The 26,762-nt window shown below is 49.6% G+C and overlaps 2 protein-coding genes across 3 annotated transcripts in view; both read left to right on the plus strand.

Annotated features, from left to right (window-relative positions):
- The window catches only part of LOC310676834 (tigger transposable element-derived protein 1-like), a gene marked incomplete at its 3' end in the record, with an annotated part of 1,439,559 nt that overhangs the window by 326,972 nt on the left and 1,085,825 nt on the right, over nucleotides 1-26,762 (plus strand). The window lies entirely within an intron of this gene.
- Nucleotides 1-26,762, plus strand: part of CLPB (ClpB family mitochondrial disaggregase) — a 75,346-nt gene that overhangs the window by 26,390 nt on the left and 22,194 nt on the right. For both annotated transcript variants that reach the window (XM_083436377.1, XM_083436378.1), the window contains exons 5-7: nucleotides 1,112-1,240; nucleotides 13,008-13,105; nucleotides 19,465-19,579. In XM_083436377.1, coding sequence (XP_083292503.1) covers nucleotides 1,112-1,240; nucleotides 13,008-13,105; nucleotides 19,465-19,579 — 342 coding nt within the window. The remainder of the gene's footprint in view (nucleotides 1-1,111; nucleotides 1,241-13,007; nucleotides 13,106-19,464; nucleotides 19,580-26,762) is intronic.

A 26,762-nucleotide genomic window follows, 5' to 3' on the forward strand; every position in this document is an offset into this window, starting at 1 on the left:
TCCAGGAACACTAAAGTCTTGAATCAAGCAACAAGAAGCCTTTTGCCCCGGGGATTTTAATAAACCACTTGGGTTCTTTTTATTTCATTCGTTCATTCATTTTATTTGTATGCCGCTTTTCCATCCCAAAAACAACAACAAACCCATTCTCAAAGCTGCTTGCGACAAAGAAACAGGGATGCATTTCCTACGAACTCTGCAAAAACAATTTCATAATATCGTCGTGAAACAATAACAGCAACCATATCACAGCATAGCAAATCAATAGCATACAAAAAAACCCCACATTCTAATTTTAGAAATATAACAAGATTACTTAAAGAACATTATTATTATTATTATTATTATTATTATTGATTGATTGAATATGTATACTGCCCTATAGTCCCATGTCTCAGACCACATTTTCAGATCCGTTTCTGTAGCCATGAGGACTAGCAGCATTGATTTGATATCTGCAGTCTTCTGCTCAGCCTACAAAAACACATTAATTCCGTCAGATATTTGAAGAGCAACAGCAGAAGTATACACAAATCTTTTCCTGGAGGAGCAGGCTTATCAGTGGCTATGCCATGGGTAGGCAAACTGAGGCCCGGGGGCTGGATCCGGCCCAATCGCCTTCTCAATCTGGCCCCCAGACGGTCCGGGAATCAGCATGTTTTTACATTAGAATGTGTCCTTTTATTTAAAATGCATCCCTGGGTTATTTGTGGGGCATAGGAATTCACTCACATAATTTTTCAAAGTATAGTCTGGCCGCCCACAAGGTCTGAGGGACAGTGGACCGGCCTCCTGCTGAAAAAGTTTGCTGACCCCTGGGCTCTGCTCTGCCTCCACAGTTAGAAGCAACAATGCTTCTAAATGCCAGTTGCTGGAAGCCAGAGGAAAGTTCTTGTGCTCAAATGCTGCTTGCAGGTTTCCCACAGGCCTTTGAGAAACGGGCACTGGGCCTCGATGAGCTCCCTTTGGGCTGATTCACCAGGACAATACTTATGTTCCTCTGATGTCCCCTTCTTTGAGGACCACCTAGCTAGATGTCTCAGCTACTTCTCCTCCATCCGGCAGTGGCCATGATTCATCTTCTCCCCCTGCCATCCCCTTCCCTTTGCAGTTCTGGTCACACGGGAGGACGACTTCAACAACCGCCTGAACAACCGGGCCAGTTTCAAGGGCTGCACAGCTTTGCATTATGCGGTGCTGGCGGACGATTACTCCACGGTCAAGTTGCTTCTGGATGGAGGTAAGGGAAGAGCCGTCATCACTGGGCGTGGGGAGGGCAAGGGGTGCCCGTTGGGCGCAGAATCTGATGATAGAGACAGCATTTGTAGTCAGCATAGTTGTTGCACACACACAAAAGAAAGAAAATGGCTTACATTTTCTTTTTCTTTACATATATTTACTACATATCAGGTGTAATAACAGGTGCCAAATAAAATAAAAGTAGAAAATAATGTCTCGAAGTAAACATAAAGGAACGATAATCTTTATTGTCATTGTCCCATACAGAACATTGAAATTGAAAAATCTACATAAGACATTCAAAACCCAACAAGCCTGCTATCCCAGCTAACCCAACCTGGTTAGCCCCCTAAAAACTCTGATACCCCATTTTAAAATACAATAGAGATTGTATTTATAATGTAAGACTCCTTACAATGCGTTTAAAACCAAAATCGCATTTGGGTAGTAACTGTTTCTCAGGCGGCTAGTCCTAGTCCCCATGATATTCTTGTAAAGAAGCTGGTAAAATGCGGTCTTGACTATGCTACCACTCAGTGGATTTGTAACTGGCTGGCTGACCGGACCCAAAGGGTGCTCATCAATGGTTCCTCTTCATCCTGGAGAAGAGTGACTAGTGGGGTGCCACAGGGTTCTGTCTTGGGCCCGGTCTTATTCAACATCTTTATCAACGACTTGGAGGATGGACTCAAGGGCATCATGATCAAATTTGCAGATGACACCAAACTGGGAGGGGTGGCTAACACCCCAGAGGACAGGATCACACTTCAAAACGACCTTGACAGATTAGAGAACTGGGCCAAAACAAACAAGATGAACTTTAACAGGGAGAAATGTAAAGTATTGCACTTGGGCAAAAAAATGAGAGGCACAAATACAAGATGGGTGACACCTGGCTTGAGAGCAGTACATGTGAAAAGGATCTAGGAGTCTTGGTTGACCACAAACTTGACATGAGCCAACAGTGTGACGCGGCAGCTAAAAAAGCCAATGCAATTCTGGGCTGCATCAATAGGAGTATAGCATCTAGATCAAGGGAAGTAATAGTGCCACTGTATTCTGCTCTGGTCAGACCTCACCTGGAGTACTGTGTCCAGTTCTGGGCACCACAGTTCAAGAAGGACACTGACAAACTGGAATGTGTCCAGAGGAGGGCAACCAAAATGGTCAAAGGCCTGGAAACGATGCCTTATGAGGAACGGCTAAGGGAGCTGGGCATGTTTAGCCTGGAGAAGAGGAGGTTAAGGGGTGATATGATAGCCATGTTCAAATATATGAAGGGATGTCACATGGAGGAGGGAGAAAGGTTGTTTTCTGCTGCTCCAGAGAAGCGGACACGGAGCAATGGATCCAAACTACAAGAAAGAAGATTCCACCTAAACATTAGGAAGAACTTCCTGACAGTAAGAGCTGTTCGACAGTGGAATTTGCTGCCAAGGAGTGTGGTGGAGTCTCCTTCTTTGGAGGTCTTTAAGCAGAGGCTTGACAACCATATGTCAGGAGTGCTCTGATGGTGTTTCCTGCTTGGCAGGGGGTTGGACTCGATGGCCCTTGTGGTCTCTTCCAACTCTATGATTCTATGATTCTAGTCTTTATAATCCTGTACCTTCTTCCAGAAGGCAGAAGCTGAAAGAGATCATTTCCGGGGTGCGCACTGTCCTGCGCTATCTCTACAGCTTTCTTATGACACCTGGAAGCGTAGATTTGATCCAAGGTGGGAAGAGTGCACATATTTCCATACCCGAATCAAAAATAATAAATTATTATCACAAGTTTCCAAGTAACACAATTGGGTTTATATTATCCTGCACTTTATTATTCCAAAACATTATTAAAAAATTCTCAATAAAGGCATTGTCTTGATGTCTGCCCTCTCAGCTTCTTGCCATATACGCAAGTTTAACCTTGCATGCCACGTCCCAGATTTCAGTGCTCTATTCTCACATTTTCAAAATATTTAGTGGGAGCTCTGCTCTCCAGAGCCCCTGCATAGTGCTGCTTCATTGACTCCTCGTCTCAGCCTCTTGTTCAGTAGGGACTTGTGGGTGCTGGAGAAGGCAGGCAGGCAGGCAGGCAGGCCGGCCTCAAAGAGAGGGCCCAGCTTCTGGTGCTCCTCTGGCCCCACGGCATTGGGAGATTTGGAGCTTTGCATGAGGGGCTCTTTTCATGGATGTTTGGGCAACTTGCACGCCATTTTGGGGGGCTCCTTTCACGTGTGTTTGGAGAAGCTTTTAGTCAAACAGAAGCGAGGTGGGCTGGCGCAAGGGTCGCGACCTCCTCTTTGGGGCTTACTTAGTTTAATGTGCTCGAGCCCACATTCTCGAAGCCTAGTTTCCCAGGGAGACTCCCAACCTGTGGCTTCCCTTTGTCCTGAATGTGGACGTCCTCCCGCCCGCCTGCCTCCCCCAGTGCTAGTCCTTACTACTATTATCCCAGCCCCCCAGCACACACCCCCCCCAGTGCATTCTTCGGATTTTGTCCCAACTCCATCAGAGTCTTGATGGCCTTTTAAAAGCTGGCTGCCCTTTGTGAAGACAATGTTTCCATGTGCTGTGGCTTTGACATTCGAGAGCTGGGCGCTTCCTCCGCGCCCGAACGGAACAGGCGCCCTTTGCCCTCTCCTTTACACTCTTCCCACACCTGCCTTTTTTCCAGAGTGCCCTCTGGTCTGGCCAACACTTCCTCCTCTGCCGGCCACTCTGCCCTCGGGGCCAAAGCCATTAACCACCCAGGCTCCCCGCCTTCCCTTAAACAGCCACCTTGTCCTTCGGTGAGGGTGGGGGTGCTGTCCCTTTCAGCCCCCGCAGCCTGGCGAGAAGCAGCCTCCACCTCACTCCATCACCATGGCCTTTGGCGGCCCCCTCGCTGAATCACTTGACCCTTCCTTGTGGTCAGCCTGTCCGTGCCCAGCAGACCGCGAGATGCGAGTCCCCTCTCTCTGTGGGCCGCTCGCGGGCTCCTGACCTGCGCTGACACCACTCAATGGCCTGCGTGGGAGAAGGAGCGCCCGCCTCGCAAGGCACTTTTCAGGCTTCATTCAGCCCATTCCATCCCCGATCGATCCTTGGGTTTTGTGTTCCTTTTATTGGCCCAAAAAGGGGCCCAAAGCAAGCAGCACGCGCAGGTTGGTGGGGGCTTTATAATGCACGCTGCCTTTTGAAAACAGTCGCTGCATATTATTATGGGGCTTAAAACTTTCCTCCACCTTCTTGCTCTGGGGCATTTCGCAGCCAGAGAGCAGCAATCCTTGGTGGAGGAAGAGGAGGAGGGTAGCGTGCCCTGGTTCTATAGGGCTGAGTCCTTCCGCTTCTTCTGTGGCAATGTCCCTGTCTCTTGATGGAATGAATGGGGCAGACGAAATTAGCAAAGGGGTGGAGCAACTCCCCAGTGAAGAAAGGTTACAGCATTTGATTTGGAACTTTTTCACTGAGAGAAAAGGCGAATAAGAGGGGACATGATAGAAATTTAGAAAATTATGTGTGGCATGGCGAGAACAGATAGAGAAAAGTTTTTCTCCCTCTCTCCTAACATGAGAGAACTTGTGAACATCTAATGAAGCTGAATGTTGGAAGATTCAGAACAGGCGCAAGTTAAACAGCCACAGGAGGCAGTGGTGGCCACCAACCTAGGTGGCTTTAAAAGAGGATCGGACTAATTCGTGGCAGGAAGGACTGTCAGTGGCTAATTAGACTAATGAATTAGTCTAATTTTGATTCGTCTAAATCCACAGTTGGAGCCAGCCGTGCTTCTGAATACAAGTTGCTGGAAACAGCAGGAGAGGAGAGAGCAGCTCTCATGCTGAAATCCTTCTTGTGGGTTTCCCATTAGGGCACCTAGCTGGCCGCTATGAGAATAGGATGCTGGACTAGATGGGCCATTGGCCTGATCCAGCAGGCTATTATGTTTTTACCGCGTCTGGATTCTTTGGTTAAATAGGATAGCCCTCTGCTTCATTGGCTGATTTAGTTTTTCCTCAGAAGGTGAAATACTAATTTGCTCATGTTCCTGATTACCTTAAAACAACTCAGGTGGTAGGTGTGCACTTAGAATTGCATAATGTGGAATTGGCCCTTGCATTCTCTGCTCTAGACCCGATGCCCTACAGACCTCTGTTTTTTCACAGGCCTCTTAGCAGCGTATTTCCATGAATGGAAAATACCAGCGCCCTTGCCTCACCCCTGCCATTTGTGCAGGGCAAAAGGCAGCAAGGACCGTGGTGTGTAGGCTCTTGCCCCAGCGCAGCGCCCGTCTCCGTCACTCGCAGAGCAAAAGACTGTGGTCTGGTCCAGTGATGTAGGTTGGGATGATTGCAATGTTGGTGCCTCATCAAACAGAGCTATGGAGAGGTCAGGTGTGGGCACAGAAGGGAATGTGATGGAAGCAGCCCAGAGGACTCCTTCACAGGAGCACTGACAACCCCCTTTGCATTTGCAACTTATGAGTGCAAATGCAGAACTTACAAGGTTGTTCATTTCCAGTCTCCACTTCCAAACAGACCCCACGATTTTGGTTCGGAAGAGGATGTTGCGCTTGTCCCAGTGCAATTACCACTCTCTCTCCCACGTTGTGGGTTCGCCCTTAAAACGGAGGAGCATCTGCCAAGGTCCTCTCCACCCACCCAGTCCCTGCTTCTCTGTGCCTAGATCTCTCTCTCCCTTTCTCTCTCTCATCCTGCTCATATTTACAAGAGAATGTGATAAATTCCGTATTGATTCCTTCTGTTGCACTGTAAATTTTGCAAAAGATGATTAAATAGTGCAATAGAGTCTGCCAGCGCCAGGGCTCAATATGTTGTGGGCCGGCGGTATCGACCCCCCATATCTGAAGGCAGCGAGCTCCAACCCCAGCAGCCCCAGACCAGTAATTAAACTCCGGCGAGACCGGGATGTAAAAGCCAATCTTGTCACGGCGTCGAGGGCTCCAGCGTCCCGACACGGGGAGCGCAATAAGCGCCTGACCAGCAGCAGGTTTATGTCTGTGTCGAAGCTTTTAAGAATAGTTTCCCCACAGGGTGGGGAGCAAATGGAGCCCTCGGAAGTCTTTCTGGGCACAGAGGTTTTCGCACTGACACGACCATTTGTAAGACATTTAATAGCGCCATATAAAGGGAACGGGGCGGGGGAATGTGTGTGTGTGTGTGTGATAGGAGACGGACGTCACTGAGTCTTTTGCACTTGTTTTTTCCTTGCTGCACACACGGGGCCAAGAAGGTTCACACATTCGTGGCAGCATAGGAGAGGAGGAACCGTACCGCTGTTAAGTGGGGAGTGGGGTCCGCATGTCTGAATTCCCCCTCAAAGAAAGAAGTCAGTGGCCCTGGAAAGTTAGGAGGAGGCTCAACCCTAATTCTCCGTAACACACTGGCTTTCCATATGCCAGGCTATTTTTGACATTAGAGAGCAACAAGAATGTAAGAAGATCCTGGTGAATCAGGTCAAGTGGATCTTCTCTGCAACATTTGACAGAAGGAGAAGTTAGCCATTCATGTTTGGGTATCAGGCATCCTGTTCTCACAGTGGCCGACCAGATGCTTGCAGGAAAGCTGCAAGCAGGAGTCTAACACAAGAGCGCACCCACTTCCTGCGGCTTCTAGCAGCTGGTATTCAGAAACATCCCTCCAACTGTGGAGGCAGAGTAATAGCCTTCAATTGCCCTCTTCTTCATGAATTTGTCCACTTCTCTCTTGAAGCCATCCAGGTTGGTGGCCATCACTGCCTCCTGTGGCAGGGAGTTTCGTAGTTTAAGTATGTGCTGCATTCATAAGTCCTTTCTTTTATCTGTCCTGAATCTTCCAACATTCAGCTTCCTTGGATCTCCACAAGCTCCAGTGCTAGAAGAGAGGGGGGAAACATTCCTCTGTCCAGTTTATTTCTTTAATTGATAATGCAAGAGCATATGAGCAGTCCGGCTGGATCAGGCCAAAGGCCCTTCTAGTCCAGCCTCCTGTTCTTACAGTGGCCAACCAGATGCCGCAGTGGTAAAACCGCAATACCATTCTCTGGCAAATGGTATTCAGAAGCATTGCTGTCTCGAACTGCAGAGGCAAAGCAGAGCCATTATGGCCAGTAGCCATTGATAGCCTCAGGGGACTACTGTAGTCCAGCACCTTGTTCTCCTAGTGGCCAGCCAGCTCATACAGTCTGTTCCGCTTCTGGTCATTTAAAAACCAGCTCAGATGAAGAAATCACACAGTACATCCAGAAAACTTTCAGATTCAAGCTTATATGAGGATCTAATGGGAGGGACTTTTACAATTTTTGGCCGCTTTTGAAAACCCTCTCTGAGTGCACTCCTGGTGTGGATAATGTGTTGCAGTGATGCTACAGCAGAGAGAGTCTTCTTTGCTCACTGGCCTCCCTTAAACAGCAAGGTAGCATAAGTGAAGTGCTTTGCGCATAAGAACCTAAGAAGAGCCTGCTGGATCAGGCCAGTGGCCCATCAGCATCCTGTTCTCACAGTGGATGGTCAGATGCCGTAGTGAGAAACCCACAAGCAGGATTGAGCACAAGAGCAACTCTCCTTTCCGGCAGCATGAATTTGCCCAGTCCTCTTTTAAAGCCATCTGGCTTAGTGGCGACCCCTGCCTCCTTGCAAAGGCAAGTTCTGTAGTTTTAACTACGCAGTATGTGAAGAAGTCCCTTTCTTTTATCTGTCCCGAATCTTCCAACATTCAGCTTCGTGAGATGTCCCCAAGTTCTAGAGCAATTCTGTGGTGCTATGTAAATAACGGTTGCTGTTATGGAAAGATTCCCTGAGATCTGTGACTTGTTGCACCTTGGCTTCAGAATGTAAAAGAGCCAGCACAAGGGTGTGGGCCCAGAAGAGGAGACCTCGGCCCTTTTGGAGGCGGCTTGAGGGTGCCCAGCACCCCAGGTGTCCCGCCCTTCTGAGCTCAGTTGTATAAATATTCCAGGAAGTGGCTTTCACCTGTCATGCCCAGCTGAGACAGGTGACACTTTGTCGTCGGTGGAGGTGATTAGAACCATGAGCTGTTGGCAGAGAGAGCTGGATTTATTGTGGCTGGCGCAGAGCTGCTGCTATCTCCGTTTTTAAAAAGCTACCTGTGAAGTATCTGTGCCGCCCCATATCAGAAGCACGTTTATTTTACTGGAAAAAGGGTGATCATGTTAATTCAATCACGGTGAGGCTCAGGAGGACAGGAGTCTCTTTCTATTACTTTAACTAGCCATGTAGAGCAATAAGGATGTCAGGGCTTGTCAGAGATGATGGCTGATGACACGGCGTCATCCCTTGTACGGCTGTGAAGGCGGCTTCCTCCTGGCAAAGGCTGGACTGGCTGTTTTGGGGCTTGAAGTCAGTCCTGCTGACGGTAGGTGACATTTCATGCGCTCACACACTTCCGAAGTCCTACTGTGACTTCCAGAGAAGAAACCTTGCAGCCAGTTTATTCCTTGTAGCTGATGAATACAGTTGCTGCTTAGGATATCTCTCTCGCATAGCAATTTTTTTATTTCTCTGCTTTGGATATCTCACTAGTACTGCAATGAAAATGATGGCGAGAGGCTACTCGGGTCGATGGAATAAAGCAACATTAGTGTGAAGACCCTACGGCTTTAAAGGGCCAAGGGGGCAACCACTTATGTGGTGGGTGGGCGATCTAAAACTAACAGCTGGTCTTATGTGGGTACAGACCAGAAAGCAATTGAGGGAACTTGGGAGAGATGTATATCCCCTGTAAAGAGAGAGGAAAGGGAGTGATTTTATCATGGAAGGGAAGTGCAACACAGTTCTTTCGAGAATCACAGAGATGGGGTGCTGCAGGCAGCCATCTCGTCCCACCCCTGACTGCTGCAAGTGGGAGGTTGCTCGCCCCGCAGAGCTCCACAGGTGCAGGGGCACTGCTTTGAGTCAACAGGGGCTGTTGTGCATTGAGCCATAAGTCCAGGTGATGCAAACAGGGTGAAACAAAGTGACATTCTGCAGGGATCAGCAATCATACGAGAGCTGGTCTGACCCGGAAGACACTTCCTTCTTTACCCCAGTATTTGACAGTGTTTAAGGCAGTGGGTGCTGGAGGAGACTCTTGAGAGTCCCATGGACTGCAAGTAGATCAAACCGATCCATTCTGAAGGAAATCAGCCCTGAGTGCTCACTGGAAGGACAGATCCTGAAGCTGAGGCTCCAAGACTTTGGCCACCTCATGAGAAGAGAAGACTCCCTGGAAAAGACCCTGATGTTGGGAAAGATGGAGGGCACAAGGAGAAGGGGATGGCAGAGGACGAGATGGTGGCACAGTGTTCTCGAAGCTCCCAGCATGAGTTTGACCAAACTGCGGGAAGACAGGAGTGCCTGGCGTGCTCTGGTCCAGGGGGTCACGAAGAGGCGGACACGACTAAACAACAAGGCAATGGGTGTATACAAAGCCCCTCCCATCAAACCATGCCACATTTTTGCTATGGAGCAGGACCCCATTCCAAGTGGCACACGGCATCCTCCTCTTCATCCCTCTTGATGACTTTAAAAGAGGATTAGACAAATTCATATTGCTGGCTGCTATCCATGATGTCTCCACAGTTGGAGGCAGTGACGTATTCAAATACCAGTTGCTGGAAACCACGGGAAAGGAGAGAAGAGGACGCTGGACTGGGTGGTCCAGAAGGCTCTGCTTATGGAAGGAGGGAAGGAGCCAGGCTCTGAGAGCTGCCTGTTGCTGTATTTTTTATGTAAACAAGAGTACCTTATTGCGAAATTTGTTGTCATTATATTAATTATTAACAATTGCAATGCCTTTCTGCACTACGGCAGCCAACAGCAAAATTATAAAGTACAAAATCAATACAAATACGACAAGCAGCGAAGGCCAGGAGGAATTAGAACAGCAGGTTGCAAATGGGAGCAGCAGCTATAAACAAAAATGCCACTTTAACAAGCGGCTGCCAACAAACCTAAGAACCAGACTCCCTTTTCGAACATGCCCCCCCCAACCCTCCGCCACACTGCGCAGAGATGGGTTTTGAAAGGGATCAGACAGAAACCCAAGGAGGATCGGATCCAGCCATGGGTGGGTCTGTGGGGCTTCCATGTTCAGAGGCAGTATACCTGTGAGTAGCAGGCAAACCAACTTGGCAGGGGGTGCTGAGGAGTCTTGCCTTTGTGGTGGCCTGTTTGCCAGATGCTTCCAGCTGGCCACTGCCTGGGACCGAGGCTGCTGGACTCGCTGGACCTTTGGGCTGACACCTTCTCTCGCATTTGTATGCTGCCTCCTAAGACAGATTGGCACTCCTCCTGCCGCCCCTCCCAACTTTGTATAGGGGATTTGACAAAGTAGCATCCCAGCTGCAACCCCCCTGCCCCCCCCCAGTCAGTCTCTCTCTCTTTTGCACATTTTCCTCAACCCCCCCCCCCTTGCCCTGCAGTTATTAACAAGCCAAAGCCATCCGGCAGAGCCGCATACATCCATAATCTCTTCCCTCAGCCCTCCGTATTGACAGTTATCTGGAATCTGAAGGAATTCAAGACAAATGATTAAGAGGATGGAGTTAATAAAATTTGAAAAATTGAGACCTGTCAGTCCGCTAAACTTTTTTCAATACCACCGACAGGAACATATTTCCCCAATGAGTGACCTTCTGCAGCTGCTCGGGTCCTGCGCTGCTGGGGTGGCGTTGGGAGCGAGCCGGCCTGCTATTTATCAAATATTATAAGCCGGGGCCTACTAATAATATGAGCTGAGCTGGGGAGGGAAAGGGAAGGCAGGCAGGCAGGAGGAGCCCGGGGCGTTGCCCAGGTGTTGGTTCTCTGCCAGAGACAACGAGTGGGAGGTGACAAATTGCATCCCATAACGGCCCAGGGAGGTTGGTGCCCTCTCAGCAGGCGTGTGCCCTGTGGTGGCACGGAGCGCAGTCCCTGCTCCTTGGGGCCAGCTGCCCCGACTCTGCAGAGGGGCCGAGGTCAGGCCAGGGCTCTGGGGGGAAAGCCAGTGGCCACCCTCTGCGACGACAGCAGTGATGGGTTAGCAAGTGTCTTGACGCCCCAGTTATTTATTGGAGCATAATATTTTATTGCCGCCGGTACCGGAGGTGGCCATCGACCGCTTGTGTGAGCCTGGTTCTATCAATTATTGCAGCAATTAGTCAAGTCGTCAAAGCCATTAACAGGGGGATTAGGCCAATATTGGTTAGCCATTATTAATAGATCAACGGGAGGAAATTTAGGGTCTTCCAGGAGGAAGGCAGAGCTGGCCTGGAGGATGCTCCCTTGGAGGGGCCCGAGGAAACTTCCTCCTCCTCTTCCAGAAGAGAGCAAAACTGTTGTGTAAGAGAAAGAATTGTGCGTTAGATGCGGGTCACTGTCTCTTTAAAAGATATTGAGTGCCCAGGGCTGGCCGTATATAATCTCACCTGTTCTGATCATACTTTTTATTGGGCGCGACAAGGCTCACAACAGAAATTACTCTGCGTTGGATGTTTATGGAGCACATTTTTCATTCTGCAAGCAAATATAGATCCCTTTATGCCAGATGTTGGAAATAGCTAATCTCCCTCTCCAGGGTTCGTAGCAGCAGATCAGCCAGTGCCAACAACGGCGTGACAAGGCGACAAGCAGAACGCTGCTCCCGTGGTTTGGAAATTGCACTGCAGGCACCAGGATTCTACCGCGGAGCTGCCTGTTGCTGCTCTCAAAGCCCATTTGGGTGGTGTGCGCATAGGCAGCTGCCTTAAAGCAGCTCAGAACCTTAGTCCGCTGAGGCTGGCGTGGTCTTTTCAGACTGGAGGTCTCTAGCTGAGAGAAGCCCCCCTGCCATCTCTCTTGCTCAAGATCCTTTTAGCTAGAGGTTGAACTTCTGACTGCTTGATTCTGAACCTGGGACTTGGTGAGCAGAGCAGTCTCTCAGCCACTGAGTACAATTCCCACTCACTCCGGGGTCTTAGTGGACACCATCTCGAAGGAAGAGTTATTTCCCCTTCCCTGCAGCCAGTAACATGCTCTCTTACACAAACAATTGTTATCCGAGGCCCTTCTTCACATTCCCCTTCATTGGGAGGTCCAGAGGGTGGAGACAAAAGAATGCGCCTTTTTGGTGGTGGCTCCCTGCTTCTGCTGTCTGGGGTGCCTCGCCTGCCTAGCAGCAGGCAAAAACATTGCATTTTAACCAGGCCGTTAGCTCTTTACTATAGCCTTTTAGAGTGCTTTTATGTGATCTTTTTCTTTGTAAGTTGCTTTGAGTTACTGTGGCAAAAAAGCAACTAATAAATAACAGTAATAGTAAGGCTCTTTAAAGGAAAAGTGATCCACCCACGATCAGCCATGAGTGAAAAGGTACAGAGGTGAGAGATTGCACAAGGGCCCTGAACGGAGAGAGTAAAGAGTGGCTAAGGGACACAGTCGCTTTCACCCCTCCTCTTCCTGCCATCTTTCGTTGTCATGTTGGATATTAGCAGCCCACAGCAGGGCAGTGTCCCACAGCGGAGGCCATGAAGCAAGAGCACCACGCCGAATTGCGGCCACTCCAGCAGGGCTGTTGGAGTTCTGTCGGCCCTTGGCGGGAGAGTGGACAGCTTGCTTCTCCAATGGGGTGTTACGTTCGCCCCTGAGTTCTGCAGCTTCCTTTTGCCTAGGCCTCTTGTTCCTGGTGACACATCCCTTTTGCTGTGTCCTTTGACATCCATACGTGTCGCCGCTGGTGGCACATTGTCCCTTTTCTGATCGGAGCAAAGGTTAAAGAGGACCCCGGATAGCTCAGAGGCTGTAAGCTGCCCGTCATCTGACTCCATCCCACATGTTGAGCTCTGTCTTTTCCCTTCCAGGTGCCAACCCCCTGCAGAGGAATGAAATGGGGCACACGGCCGTGGATTACGCACGGGAGGGGGAGGTCATGAAGCTCTTGAAAGCGTCTGCAACAAAGGTGAGGATTCAAAGACTTGGCTCTCATGAGTTTCTCCCTCCCTCCCTCCCTCCCTCCCTCCCTCCCTTTTAGTGCCAAATCCAGGGGTGGCATAGAAACTGTCCCAGGGTCTTGGCCTCAGAGAGAATGTTGCGAATTCGCTCTGTGCTCAGCCGGGGATCAAATCATATTGAGGGAATGGTTTTTGTTGTTAATAAATCCCACCAAAGCATTTCAGGTCACCTCCAATGTATGCCTGCCTTCCTGTTCCACCTTTCGGAGAGGTGGGCAGCAAATAAAGGGGTTTGTTGCCCTGCTGTGCCAATTTTCTGAAATATGGGGGGGGGGGTTCAGGGGCAACTCAAGTAGATGCTGGGCCCACGAAAATAATGAAACTTCATTGTGCCAACACTCCTCCTGTTGGCAAGTTCTACGGGTGAAGAGGGGAATAAACAGAAGAAGAGCCTGCTGGATCAGGCAGTGGCCCCTTATAGCCCATACCACAACCAGGTACCTGTGGGAAACTGTGGAGACAGAACATAGCCATCCGTCATGGCTGGTAGCCATCGAGAGCCCTCCTCCATGCTTTTGTCTAGTGGTCTAGCTAGGTGGCCATCACTGCCTCCTGCTGCAGGGAGTCCCACAGTTTAAGTGTGACGTGAAGAAGGACTTCCTTCTGTCTGTCCTGAATCTTCCAACAAGAGGAGGGCCTTTGTGCCGTTGCATAAAGGAATGGCACTTGTCTCCATGCATCTCGGGGGGCTTCAGAAGGACGAGGAATTGGATGGGTCACAGCAGTCCTGAGCCTGGTCTTCTGCAACCCTCTGGAAAATGATCCCCCCGACAGTAGCTTCCCTTTTATTCCCTCCTCTTCTTCCTGGCCTCACCCTGCTACCCTCTGTCGCTGTGCCCCATTCCCAGCCCAAATGTGTATGGGCAGGCTCTTGCTGTCACCTTCTTATCATAGAATCATAGAGTTGGAAGAGACCACAAGGGCCATCGAGTCCAACCCCCTGCCAAGCAGGAAACACCATCAGAGCACTCCTGACATATGGTTGTCAAGCCTCTGCTTAAAGACCTCCAAAGAAGGAGACTCCACCACACTCCTTGGCAGCAAATTCCACTGTCAAACAGCTCTTACTGTCAGGAAGTTCTTCCTAATGTTTAGGTGGAATCTTCTTTCTTGTAGTTTGGATCCATTGCTCCATGTCCGCTTCTCTGGAGCAGCAGAAAACAACCTTTCTCCCTCCTCTATGTGACATCCTTTTATATATTTCAACATGGCTATCATATCACCCCTTAACCTCCTCTTCTCCAGGCTAAACATGCCCAGCTCCCTTAGCCGTTCCTCATAAGGCATCATTCTTCTCTGGCAATCCCTCGTAGCCAAGTAAAATTGTCTTCCATAAACACAAGTTTTAACCATGAGTCCGTAAGTGACTGTGGAGGCCAATTCTGGATCCACACATCCTTCCACAGTGCGGACGTAGGTTTCCGGGTGGGTGTTGATCACAGGGAGGGTTTGCCAAACGTGTCACCACAACCATAGGGGCTCTTTCACTTCCAGCAACTGTCACTCACTCTGACGTTAATATGCTTTTGCACCGCAAAAGGCGGCAACTTCCAGGGCTAGGGAAGAGGAGCTTGTCCGTGCGAGTTCTGCCAAGCGTGTGGCAACCCACCCCTTGCAAGAGATGGATGCTGTTGGGAATGAGCTGTTGCTGGAGGGAAGCCGTTTGAAATTTTTATAAAGGAAATGTCAGGAGTTGCATGCTTAAATCTCAGCAAGGAGAAGGGAGAGAGAGAGAGAGTATCGTGCTAACTTGAATGGGTCTCTGGAGCCTTCCTCCATGAAGCAGAGCTGCCCTTTAACTAACTTTTTCTCCACAAAGCCTGTGGATGATGAGGGGGAGATGCACAGATCTGCACAGAGATGGGTCTTGCTGAAGGAGATGGCAGCGGGTGCATAAAAATCTCGTGCTCTTTGGGGCTGCTTGGTGATGAATGTGCAGCTGGGGGGGGTGTGGTGGCAGAGGGGTTGCCAGTCCTGCTTTCCAGCCCCGCTGAGAGTCTTTGAGAATTTATTGCTCATTTTGATCACTGCTGCAGAATGAATTGGTGGCACTATTAACGGGACAGACACATCCCATCGATTTTATTTACATATGCTGGTGACAAGAGCAACAAGGAGTCTTCACATGTGAAATCAATTTGTTTTTAGGAAAAAGTCTCCTGATCCAAATGGCCTGCTTCTCGTGAATCAGAGCCACCAGGTCAAGGCTGGAGTGGGCCAGCTAGCGGCTAGGTTGGCTGTTGGGCCTTCCTCCACCTACTCTCCCAGTTTCCACCACCAGTTGGAAGCCGTTAGCAAGCCTGTCCTCGAAGGGCATGGGTGCTCACTGGGCGCACCCCACTGGCGCACTCCCCATCGCAAAAGTAGATTCCCAAATACTTTTGTGAAAAGGCCATTGCACCTTCCCTCCTAATCGCCAAAGCCTCTTCTCTCTGCAAATCTTCCCGTAATTGGAGCTGTGACTGGGAGGGGTGCCAGGGTCTTTAATGAGCAATGAAAGGAAAAGAACACAATTACCTGGCTCTAAGAAGGATCCCGCTGTTGACATCTCAAGGTGAGGCCTCCTGGCAGAACTCATGGAGCATATCTCCAGTTGTAATACTTGGCCTGGCAAACTCAGGAGTTTGATGGGACAGGTTGGTCCCACCTGTTGCACAGTGCAAGGAAGCTATCTTATATCTGCTTCCATGGAAGGTTCAGGATGGAGAAAAGAGCTTCACACAGGGCACAATTAGACTATGGAACTCACTCCCACTGGGGACAGTGATGGCCATCAACTTGGATGCCTTTAAAAGAGCCTTAGACAGAATCATGGAGGAGGAGGAGGAGAGGGCAACTTGTGGCTATTACCCATACTGGCTATGCTCTGCCTCTACAGCTGGAGGTAGCTTCTGAATGCTTGGATCCTGCTTGCAGGGGGCATTTGGTTGGCCACTGTGAGCAAGTGGCTGCTGCTCTAAATTTGTGGCTGCTTTGCAGTGGGCCTGTGTTATTGTTCTAATGTGTGTGTGTAAAATATGTACATGCATATAATATTTTTTACTTCAGACATTTTTACACCATATAGCTACATCTCTTTCTTACTCACATCTCTCAGCACGTACATGAAACAAGCCACATAAAATGAAGCAATAAAACAATACAATTCTTTATCATAATACTGAACCCCTCCTTAAAATGCTTGCTGGAACAAGAACATCTTCGTCTTGCTGGAGTTCAGCAAAGAAGCTGCATTAGCGGAGTTTGTAACCTGAAGTGTTTGTAACCTGAGGCGTTTGTAACTCGAGGTACCACTGTAATAGCCCATGCCTATGCAAATTTACCTACAGGTAAGGTACACTGGAGCTTACACCCAGGTAAATGTGCATAGGATTGCAGCCAAAGTTGGGTGTTCTGGCTAACCGCAATGTCACATAGCAGTGAGTTCCACAGGTTGTTTGCACATTTTGCAGAGACGCTCACCCTGGCTAGACTGTTGGTTTCAGCATCTAACTCTTGAGTCTCTGCATTTTGAGAAGAGTCCTGTTCCTAGAGGATGTAAATTAAACACAGACAAAAAAGAATCTCACTTCAGCAGGCAGATGGAAAAGAAAGGCAGTTTCCTTGCTGAGGCAGCCCTTTCTGGGGTTTTGCCCACTCTTGAGCTTTTGTGGAGCTCTCCCTCCCTTCCCCCCGCCTTTCCTCCGGCCCGTCAGTCACATCCCATAACATATATATTATGGCAGAGCTGCTGTTATGCATTATTTTCTTTTCAAAATGTAAAGAAAGAAAAGGCAGGAGGGAAAAAAATTGGCCTATATATTTGGAAAGACATAGATGTATAGATGGGGCCGGAGTAGTTTGAGGCTGGTGATATATACGGAGCCTGAGGGAGCGACACCATTGGCGCTCTGGATTCAATCCAGCAAGTGCCGTCCCACTGGGATCCGCAAGGAAGTTATTGCTCCATTTTGAAGCATCAGGACTGATGGGGTGTCTCGGTTACAGGGTAGACAGATAACAGCAGCCAAAATTGGATTGGTTGCTATTTATTTTTTTTAACTTCTGTCAAGGTCACTACCATAACAGGAAAACACCGGAAAAGCCGGCCGGCGGATTGCGCTGCGGGTTTCTCAAGCGGCGGCTTCTGCTGCTGCTTTTGCGACAAGAGCTGGTGTGGGCTGTGCTGCTGAGTAGGGGGATCAGACCACGGAGGGTGGTCCAGCGTTCTCTCCCCACCCACCCACAATGGCCAGCGTGACAGTGACAGCCCTCTGCTGTTGCTTCTCCTCAGCACCTTTTCTTAGAATCCAAGAATCGTTGAGTTGGAAGGGACCCCAAGGGCCATCTAGTCCAACCCCCTGCAATGCAGGAATCGCGGCAGATTCTTCCAATGGCCCTCGAGGTTTTCAGACTTACACCCTTGTGCAAATTAATTGAAACAAAGCCTGTTTTCTATCTTAGTCGTAATCCTGTAATCAAAACAAACACGAAAAGTCATGATGGTGTCGGAAGCCTGCAGCCAATAGAAGGAATGATGCGTTTGCCACAATATATTGAGGTTTTACGAAAGAGAGTTATTCCAGAGCTGGAAAAGAGGTATCCTGACGCTACTGGGATATTGCAGCAGGACCTAGCCCCCCGTCACACATCGAGAGTTGTGAAGAAGTTCATGTCAGAGCAGCCAATACAGGTATTTGATTGACCAGGGAATTCCCTGGACGTAAATCCCATTGAGAATTTGTGGGCTATATGCAAAAGTCCTCTCGGTGCTGTAGACGGCACGACTATGGAGAAGCTTATTTAGGCGCCGATTCAAGTGTGGTACAGGGATCCGAAAATCAACAGTGAGTGTTCGAAACTATTAAACTCCATGCCAAACCGTGTTCAAATGCTGCTTAAAAGTAACAGAGGTCATATCAGTTACTAGTGAGTTTTGCATATGTATATGTGAGTTTTGTACAATAAACTACATTGTTTGTTTCAATTAATTTGCACAAGGGTGTAGGGCCCATCTTTAATTGAAGCATGCACTTGGGGACCCACTTCTTTATTTTATTTTTAACCACATACTTGTATCTTGGATCAGTCGCCTCTCACCCTCCAGCTGAAGGCAAATGCTTTATTTTGAGAAAGGCCACTTCATTTCCCATGCATTTGAAACTGAGGAGCCTTCCCTTCCCCCTTCCATAAATCTCAAGAGAGAGAGCATGGCCACCCACTTTGGGTAAAGGTAAAGGGGCCCCTGACCATTAGGTCCAGTCGCGGACGACTCTGGGGTTGCGGCGCTCATCTCGCTTTATTGGCTGTTGGAGCCGGCGTACAGCTTCTGGGTCACGTGGCCAGCATGACCAAGCCGCTTCTGGCGAACCAGAGCAGCACACGGAAACGCCGTTTACCTTCCTGCCAGAGCGGTACCTATTTATCTACTTGCACTTTGACATGCTTTCGAACTGCTAGGTTGGCAGGAGCAGGGACCGAGCAACGGGAGCTCACCCCGTCGCGGGGATTTGAACTGCCGACCTTCTGATCGGCAAGCCCTAGGCTCTGTAGTTTAACCCACAACGTATAGTGGGCTAAATCTCTTAATTTGAGGATCATCAATGCAAGGCTGTGTAGTAGGGAAAGGTCAACTTACTCCCTTACTCACCTGCTTCTTCCCAGTGCCCCCCCCCAAAAAAGAGCCAGTGTACCCCTAGGTCTCTCTCTGGCACATAGAGAAGCTGCTCTAGAAGAGAGGTCCCCGGTTCCCTTCTCTTGCGTGCTGGTTTTTAACCCCGGAACCCAGTGATGGCACCAGGTTGGATAGCTTTAAAAGTAAGAGCTGTTTGACAGTGGAATGGACTCCCATGGAAAGTAGTGGATTCTCCTTCCTTGGAGAAGCAGAGGTTGGATGGCCATCTGTCATGGACGCACGTAGGGTAGGGTATTTTCAGCCACCCCAGGCTTTCTCTGTCTCTTTCTTCCTTCCCCTCCCTCCTGGTTTTCTGCTGCACTTTGAAATGCCCCCTCTTTTTGGGAGGGTCTGCGGTGATTAAGCTTTTTTTAATTAAGTTTCCACTCGTTCATTTTTGTGACCTTCCTCTGCCTCCATGGATGCAATTCTGATTATTTTCCTTGCATATTCATTTTACATGTGCGTCTGACTCATGTTTGCTAAAAGCATCGGACGTTTGGTGGGCTATAAATGCCTTAACATGGATAAACACGTTCTTCCTCTACCCACTAACCTCATGGCAGGTGATAGAGAAGCTTGTCGCATGGACATCCTTACAGCATGGATGTTGGGGTATCTTTTTAAAAGGGCACCTTCTTTTCCTTTCCGCAGTTCCAGGAAGAGCAGCGCAAGAGGGAAATAGAGGAACGGCGAAGGTTCCCGCTGGAGCAGAGACTCCGGGAACATATCATTGGCCAGGAGAGCGCCATAGCAACTGTTGGAGCTGGTAAGATCTGGGGCTCTGATTTGATTAGCCTTCTGCTCTGCAAATCCTGCAGAGAATCTGGAAGGGGGTTAGTTAGTGTGTGCGCACCCACACGTGTGTGTCACATAAATGTTATGCCATAATTTTATTTAGAACGTGTGCGTGTGCACAAAACAGTCAGGAATACCTTAAGCTGCAAAGCCGAGAATTCCAGCTTTTAAAAACTTTTTTTCTTGTTTGTGGAGAGTCGCTTTTTTAATTGCTGGGTTTTTGGGTTGTTGTTTTTTTTCTTTGCCTAAGATATGAAATCCAGGAAAATACAAGGAATTTTGTCACCAGTGAAGGTCTGGGCGCCATTGTGCGTTGCAGCTGCCTACAGCTGTAGCACATAACCCTGCAGTTTGGCATCTGGCGCAGAATTCTGACTCCTGAAAATGTCAGAATTCGTATCTGGAAAGAAAAATGCATTTTAGTTCCTAGGATTGCAGGAATAAGCATGGGAAGAATGTTCTTCATGAAATCATAGATGCCGCGGGAAGGACACAGAACCGGGGGTTTCCGTTCCCTTGGTCTGCAACAGTGGACCAGATGAGAGGAATGAAACGAAAGATGGAGCCATAGCATGGTGGTGGCCATGATCCTTTGGCCCAAAAGCTGGGGGCGATAAGAGTTGGAATCCAGATCCTCCTTAGCATCCTCAACATCCTCTCAAACGGAACCATTTTTTCATATGATCTCTTAGCCACACTGAACAGAGCAGTATTACTACTGCGCTGCTTGTACAGTGGTGCCTCGCAAGACGAAATTAATTCGTTCCGTGAGTTCTTTCGTTGAGCGAGTTTTTTCGTCTTGCGAAGCACCACTGCAGTTAAACACTGACAACGGCGGGGAGGGGCGGGGAGAAGCAGGACAGCTGCTGCAGCCGGTAGCTCGGACTCACCCGCGCCTTGTGGCCACCGCGCGATGCGGCTGCTGGAGGGCGGCGGGGCTCAGGAGCGCGACTCTGGCTGCAACGCTGGCTGCTGGCGGCAGCGGCTCTCAGAGGAGCGCGCGAGGGCGGTGGGCAGTGGCAAAAGGCAGCCGGAAGGTGGGAGGGAGCCGGAGGAGCGGGTAAGCGAACGTGCGACCGTTGCCATGACAGGAGAGGCAGGGCTGTTTCGTCTAGCGAAGCAAGCCCTTTGGAAAATCCGTCTTGCGAATCACCTCAGAAAACGAAAAACCCTTTCGTCTAGCGAGTTTTTCGTCTTCCGAGGCATTCGTCTTGCAGGGTACCACTGTATTAGGAAAGGAAGCTCCTCTTATTGCAGTGTATAATTGCTTCAGCCTTTCTTGCCATAGCGTTACTTGGTTGGCTTTTATTCCAGATTGGGGTTTTTTTTTAGCAATATACACATTGCAACCAATTCTTCTTCTTCTTCTTCTTCTTCTTATCATCATCTATTTGTACCCCGCCCATCTGGCTGGGTTTCCCCAGCCACTCTGGGCGGTTAAAATCTTTCTCTGTGCATCCCACTCTGCTGGTGAGAGCAGGGTATGCATTGTGAGCAGTGCTTTTTTCCCTGGAAAAACAGGCGCTGGTACACACCATGAAGTTATTGCGTTAAGTGCTACACTTTTTAACAACAGAAAGAGGTGCCGGTACTGCATACCCTTGAGTACCCCTGGGGGGAGGCACTGGTTGTGAGAGGCAGGATTGTACGCCGTGTGTTTTAGTGGTACCTTGAGAAAGCAAAGAAATGACATTTTTCCTCCCTGACCTGCTAGTTTTCTGTGTGCAGGCCTCCTTCTGTTCTGCTTTGTCGCAGGGGGGAGTGTTCAGTCACGCGAACCTCCCGCTTTCAGGCAGAAGGGGTACAGGGCACACCCAAATTGGCCACTTTATTCAGAGCTAGGCTTTGTCAGTTTTGCAGTCCATTACAAAGTCTCTCACGGGTCACCTTCCATGAAAGAAAAACTTTTATCTCTGGATTGGCCTTCAGAGAATGCAGCAGAGTCAAATGTGGGGTGGATTCTGAGTGTCTGCTCAGTGCATGCCCATCATTGGGACCCAGAGGGTGCTGCTCTCCCAAATAAAGTCACTCTATGTCCCGGAGCCTGTCACAGGGGACAGGTCCCTCCTCCAAAACAGAGAGATCTTTGGAACTTGGGACTGCACTGGGAGGCAGAAACAATGTGAACGACTTCAGGGCCTCGGAAAGTATCTCTCTGCCCTTCTCCCAGAGTCCATTGTGTAGTAAATAAAGAATATTAAAACTCTTTGTCAACCTCCTGTTACTGAAATCTCCCCCTGTTGCGTTCGCGAGACCATTAACGGCGATAAATGGAAGGAAGGGGATGTGGGCTGCTGAAGCCTCTTTTTATCTTTTAACTGTGGCCAAAGGCCAGGCTGAGGAGCCCCCAGAAGGCAGAAACTGATCCTGCCCCTCCCTGAGTCAGGGATGGTTCACACAACCTACTCCCTGGCGGGAACCATCCTCATAGCTCTGCAGAGAGCCCAGCAAAGGCCTCTTTTGGCCTGTTAATATGAGTCATGAAAGACTGGAGGAGGGAAGTTGAGTACAAGTCCGGCTGGCCTTCTCATCGCCTGAAGTCCCAGCTCCCAGAATCTGCAGCCCTCCAGAGGTTTTGGAGGGCTACAACTCCCTGTTGTAGCAGATCGGGGAAAGCTGAGTTTAATGTAGAACAGAGTGTGCTACATTGACATGTCACCTGGCTTTGGACTCTTGTCTTGGATGAAATAATAGGAGCTATTCAACATCCCTTCCAGTTTCATGATTTGGAGGGTTGGGGGGGGGGGAGGCAAGTGGGACAGTGCCTGCGAAACCACTGAAGCTTGATAGAGCCTAAGCAAAGCCCTTCTTGGTGGAGGATCTATATTCTCTGTCGCTGTTTACACTGCCTCACGGCTGGGATGAGAAAAATGAAATCAGGGGGAATGAATATTGATGTGCAGATTTGATAAATTTGAATAATTTGTAATGATCGTATCCTTCATGTTTTCAGTGCATGAGCCTTCCTGGGCACTGCACAAAGATCCAATCAAAGGCCTTGTGCCTTCAGGCAAAAATAGTGCAGAAAGTGGCATTTTTCTGGTTGCAGAATTTGCATTTGGGGGCAGGAGACGGTGGGATGCTTATGACTCTGGTCATCAAAGCAATTGGTGACTCGTCATTTGGTTAGGGATTCTGCCTCGCTTGCAGGCAGTGGAGGAGACACCTGAATGGAGCACGTGGGACACGGCTGAGCAATAGCTGAGACCCCATGAAAAGTGGGCCAGGCCCCTCAGGTCCCTTCCCACCTTTGCTCTGCTGCTGCCTCCAGCTTTTTAAGCATCTTTCTGCAAGCATGAGTTCTAGGGACATAAGAAAGAGCTTGGTTTCTCTAGCATCTGACGGGCCTAGGTGGCCCAGAGCTGTGCTGTAAATGAAGATCGCGGGACGTAGTTTGGGCCTTGGGTTTGGGAGGGCGAGGCTCTCCCCTGCAAAGGCACCACATGTGCACCCTGGTTAGAGAAAGGCTGTGCCTGGAGGCAGCAGCGGGGGCTAATTAGGGAGCTTTGATTAATGGGCAGGGCCTCTCTCTGACACTGGTGGTGGTGGGGCTCGCGAGAGCAGCTGCCTTCATGGAACTTCCCTTTATTGAATTAGGCAGGACCAGGCGCACTCTGCCTCGGGATATCGCGCCCGGAAGGGGAGGCTTGCTGGTGCTTTTGCTGCCGCCTGCCCCGATGGTCCCACCCTGTTAAGCTTTGACGTGGGTGGATGGGTGGGTAGGAGGGGGTGTTCTTGACACACCCAGTTACTCTGAGTAGCCCCTGCCCATCTTTCAAGAGGGACTGCCAAATGCAGGGCACACTTGGCATACCTCCTGACTGCAAAGCGACTGCTGTGCTCCTGGTCTAAATGCTGCAGCAATGTGCCCCCCACCCCATGTCAGTGCACATCAGGAAGCAACCCTTAATTCAGCTGCTAGCTTGCTAGCTCCTCATGCTCCATCCCAGGACACGGGATGGTTGACAGTTGTCAAGCAAGCATTCTTTGACTTGCATTTAGGGGCATACCTGGCGCCTGCTTTCTTGCTTCACTGAGACCCAGTTTGAGGAGCCCGATCTGAGGCTCACAGCTTACATTCAGTCTGTTGCCTTCTAAGCCTGTTGTCTCGCTTCTTCTGCCCGGTGTGGCTGCCCAGGGCATCAACTTAGTTGGCAGAGAGAGAAAGTGCATTCAGGTTTTGGGGGGAGCGAGAGTTGACTGCATGCAACAACAAGAGGATGTTTCCAAGGGATGCCCCAGAATATGAGAACATAATGAGCGTGCTAGGTCAAGCCAATGCCCCATCTGGTCCAGAATCCTGTTCTCACAGTGACCAACCAGATGCCTCCATGTGAAACCTGCAAGCAGGATCTGAGCATGAGAGCAACTCTCCCCTCCATCAGTCTTGTATTCAGAAGCATTGCTGCCTCCAACTGTGGAGGCAGAGCAAAACCGTCATGGCTAAGTAGCCTTTGATGGCCTTATCCTGCTCCTTAAATTTGCTTAATCCTCTTTCTTAAGCCATCCAAGTTGGTGGCCATCACTTCTTCCTGTGGGAGCAAGTTCCATAGTGGAAAAGGATGAAGACGAATGGTCAAGAGTGGATGCAGACATTCAAAATGAGCAGCCGCTTGCATAGCTGTATTGTGTTGCTTTCCCACTTATTTGGTGGGCGTTTTGCTTGTAGTAGGAGCTTGTAGTTGTCTACACTGACTGGCAGCAGCTGTCTTTAGTTTCAGACCAGGAGTCTTTCTCAGCCCTGCCTGGAGCTGCCAGGGGTTGAGCCTGGCACCTTCTGCCAGGTGTTCTTCCCATTGTCTTTTGGCCCTTCCTGTAGAGCAGCACGGGGCTTAAAGTTTAGCACACTTTTCCTGGAGCAGAGTGGGAGTGGGCTGGCGGCAGGAATCTGTTTCTGCCTTGACCCCTTTGGCCACCACCTTCCTGCCCAGGCGACCCACGTCTGCTCATCGGACTGAGCCACCGCAGCAGTGGGGGAAGCCAAGCCGGGTCCCTTGAATGCCAGTGCCTTGTCTCACAAGGGCGAAGTTGGTCCTTGGTTCATGCCCGAAGGACGTCGCCCCTTTGGCGTCACGAGCCCGGCCAGGCCAAGAAACCCCACAGAATGAATTGATTTGATAAATGGACATTTATTACACTCACAAATTGGCTGAAACCAATTTTGGTCACGTCAACCCCTGATAACTGCTGGGGTATTGATTTGTGTAAAGTAATACAGTGAATTTATCAGTTCAATAGCCAGCTTGAAAGGCCTCTCAGAGACCCAGCGCTGTGGCGGCTCTGCAGTTACGGAGGGCAAAAGAAAGCCCAGGCTGGGAAGAGCTCTGGAGCCAGGGAGGCCCAAGGTGGCAGCGCCAGCCTCCTTCCCTCCCTCTCTTGTGCTCTTTCTCTCTCTGCTGCTCCCAGAATTTCAGCCAGGACTGCTGTGCCTTAGTTCCTCCACAGCCAAGAGGGAGGAGAGCGTAGCCTTGTAGAGAGCGGAACTGCCTAAAATAGGGGTTGGATTCCCTCCGTGGCCAGGGATGCAAAATTGATAGTGCAGATGTCCTGGACAGCTCAGTTGGTTACAGCGTGGTGCTGATAATGCCAGAGTTGTGGGTTTGACCCGCTTATGGGACAGCTGCATTTTCCTGCATTGCAGGGGGTTGGACTAGATGATCCTCAGGGTCCCTTCTAACTCTACAATTCTATTATTCTACGTTGAGCTACCGGTGTCTTAACTGCCACATCAGCTGGTCTTTGCTCTGTTGCTAACCAACACTTTCACCTTCCAATCCTAGGCAGTGCTGCACAGTGTACCTATCAAATTATTTTTATCTTCAGGAAAAAACCCTTGCTGTCTTTTTCTTGGTTGGCTTTCGCAGCAGCCCTGCCAGGCGGACCTCCATTATGCCCATTTTGCAGATCAGGAACTGAGGCCGAGATCACCATGGTGGTCCAGGTCTCCCAATTTCCAAATTGCTAGTGAGTAATTATGAGTTGCTTTGTGCCCTTTGCTCAAAGTCAATATAAAAAATATGTTTCCAAGGAATCTTGCAAGAGCATCGCAGAACCAGCGCACTGAGAGGGTCTTTCTTGCATTTTACCTGTGGAATTTCAACCAGCCAGCCTTCAGCCACATATGTTTGAAATCACATGAGTTAAATATGCTTAAGATGTGGCCGTACTATAATGCTTCTGACTAGCAGTTGTCCCCACAGGCAACTGGTTGGCCACTGCGGGAAAAGGATGCTGGGAACAGGATGCTGGGCTCGATGGGCCGTTGGGCCTGATCCAGTAGCCAGGCTCTTCTTCCATTCTTATGGCAATGAAGGAAATGTTCAAGGTGACTTTGCCTGCTCCAGAAGGGGAAGGGCAAGGAAGGAAAGCAGAGCCCTCAGAACCACCATCACCTGGCTGCTGAAAGTCCTGCTCAGCACCACCTCCACCTGCCAGGATTTTGCCAATCACTCCCCAAACACTTCCACTCATATCCCTTCAGGTGTGAAGAGTTAACATTTGCTTCCATTTTAAAAAGAAGAAGAAAAAGACCAAGCTCCTTCCCCTTCTAAAGCCCCCACTTTTCATGGTGTGACTCTGGTCACGTCAAACTGCTCCTTCCTTTTGCACAAGGAGGAAATGGCGTCGCCACCCTCTCCCAAAACGATCAGTTGAGCAAGGCCTGATTCCAGCCTCAAATTTTCTTGCTTTCATTTTAAAAACACATGGAAGGAAACAGGCAGAAAACATTCAGAGATGCTCAACTCTCTCTCTCTCTCTCTCTCTCTCTCTCTCCCTCTCCCTCTCTCTCCCCCTCTCTCCCTCTCCCTCTCTCCCTCTCTCTCTCTCTCTCTTGTTGAAAGGATAATTATTTGGAGCCCCATGTCTGGAAAAGCTCCCTGGCCCTTCTCCAGAGTTCGTCCTCTGCCTCTGGGTGCTTCTGGACATGCCGTCCACATTGCCCTTCTCGGCAAGAAGCACAGCGGCCTGTTTTCAAGCATCTGGTGGTTCTCATTTGCGCTCTCTCGCTCTCTCTCCTTCTGTCTGCCTTTCCCTCCCCTTCCATTATCCTGCTCGGCTATCACAAGAAATATCTTTTGCTCGTCATTCTTTTCGAGCTTGGCATTTCGCCTACTTTTAAGGAGCGCCTCTGTCAAGCGTAATACGTCGCATCT

The sequence above is a fragment of the Podarcis tiliguerta genome, assembly GCF_965153285.1.
Source record: "Podarcis tiliguerta genome assembly, chromosome: 4".
Lineage (NCBI taxonomy): Eukaryota > Metazoa > Chordata > Lepidosauria > Squamata > Lacertidae > Podarcis > Podarcis tiliguerta.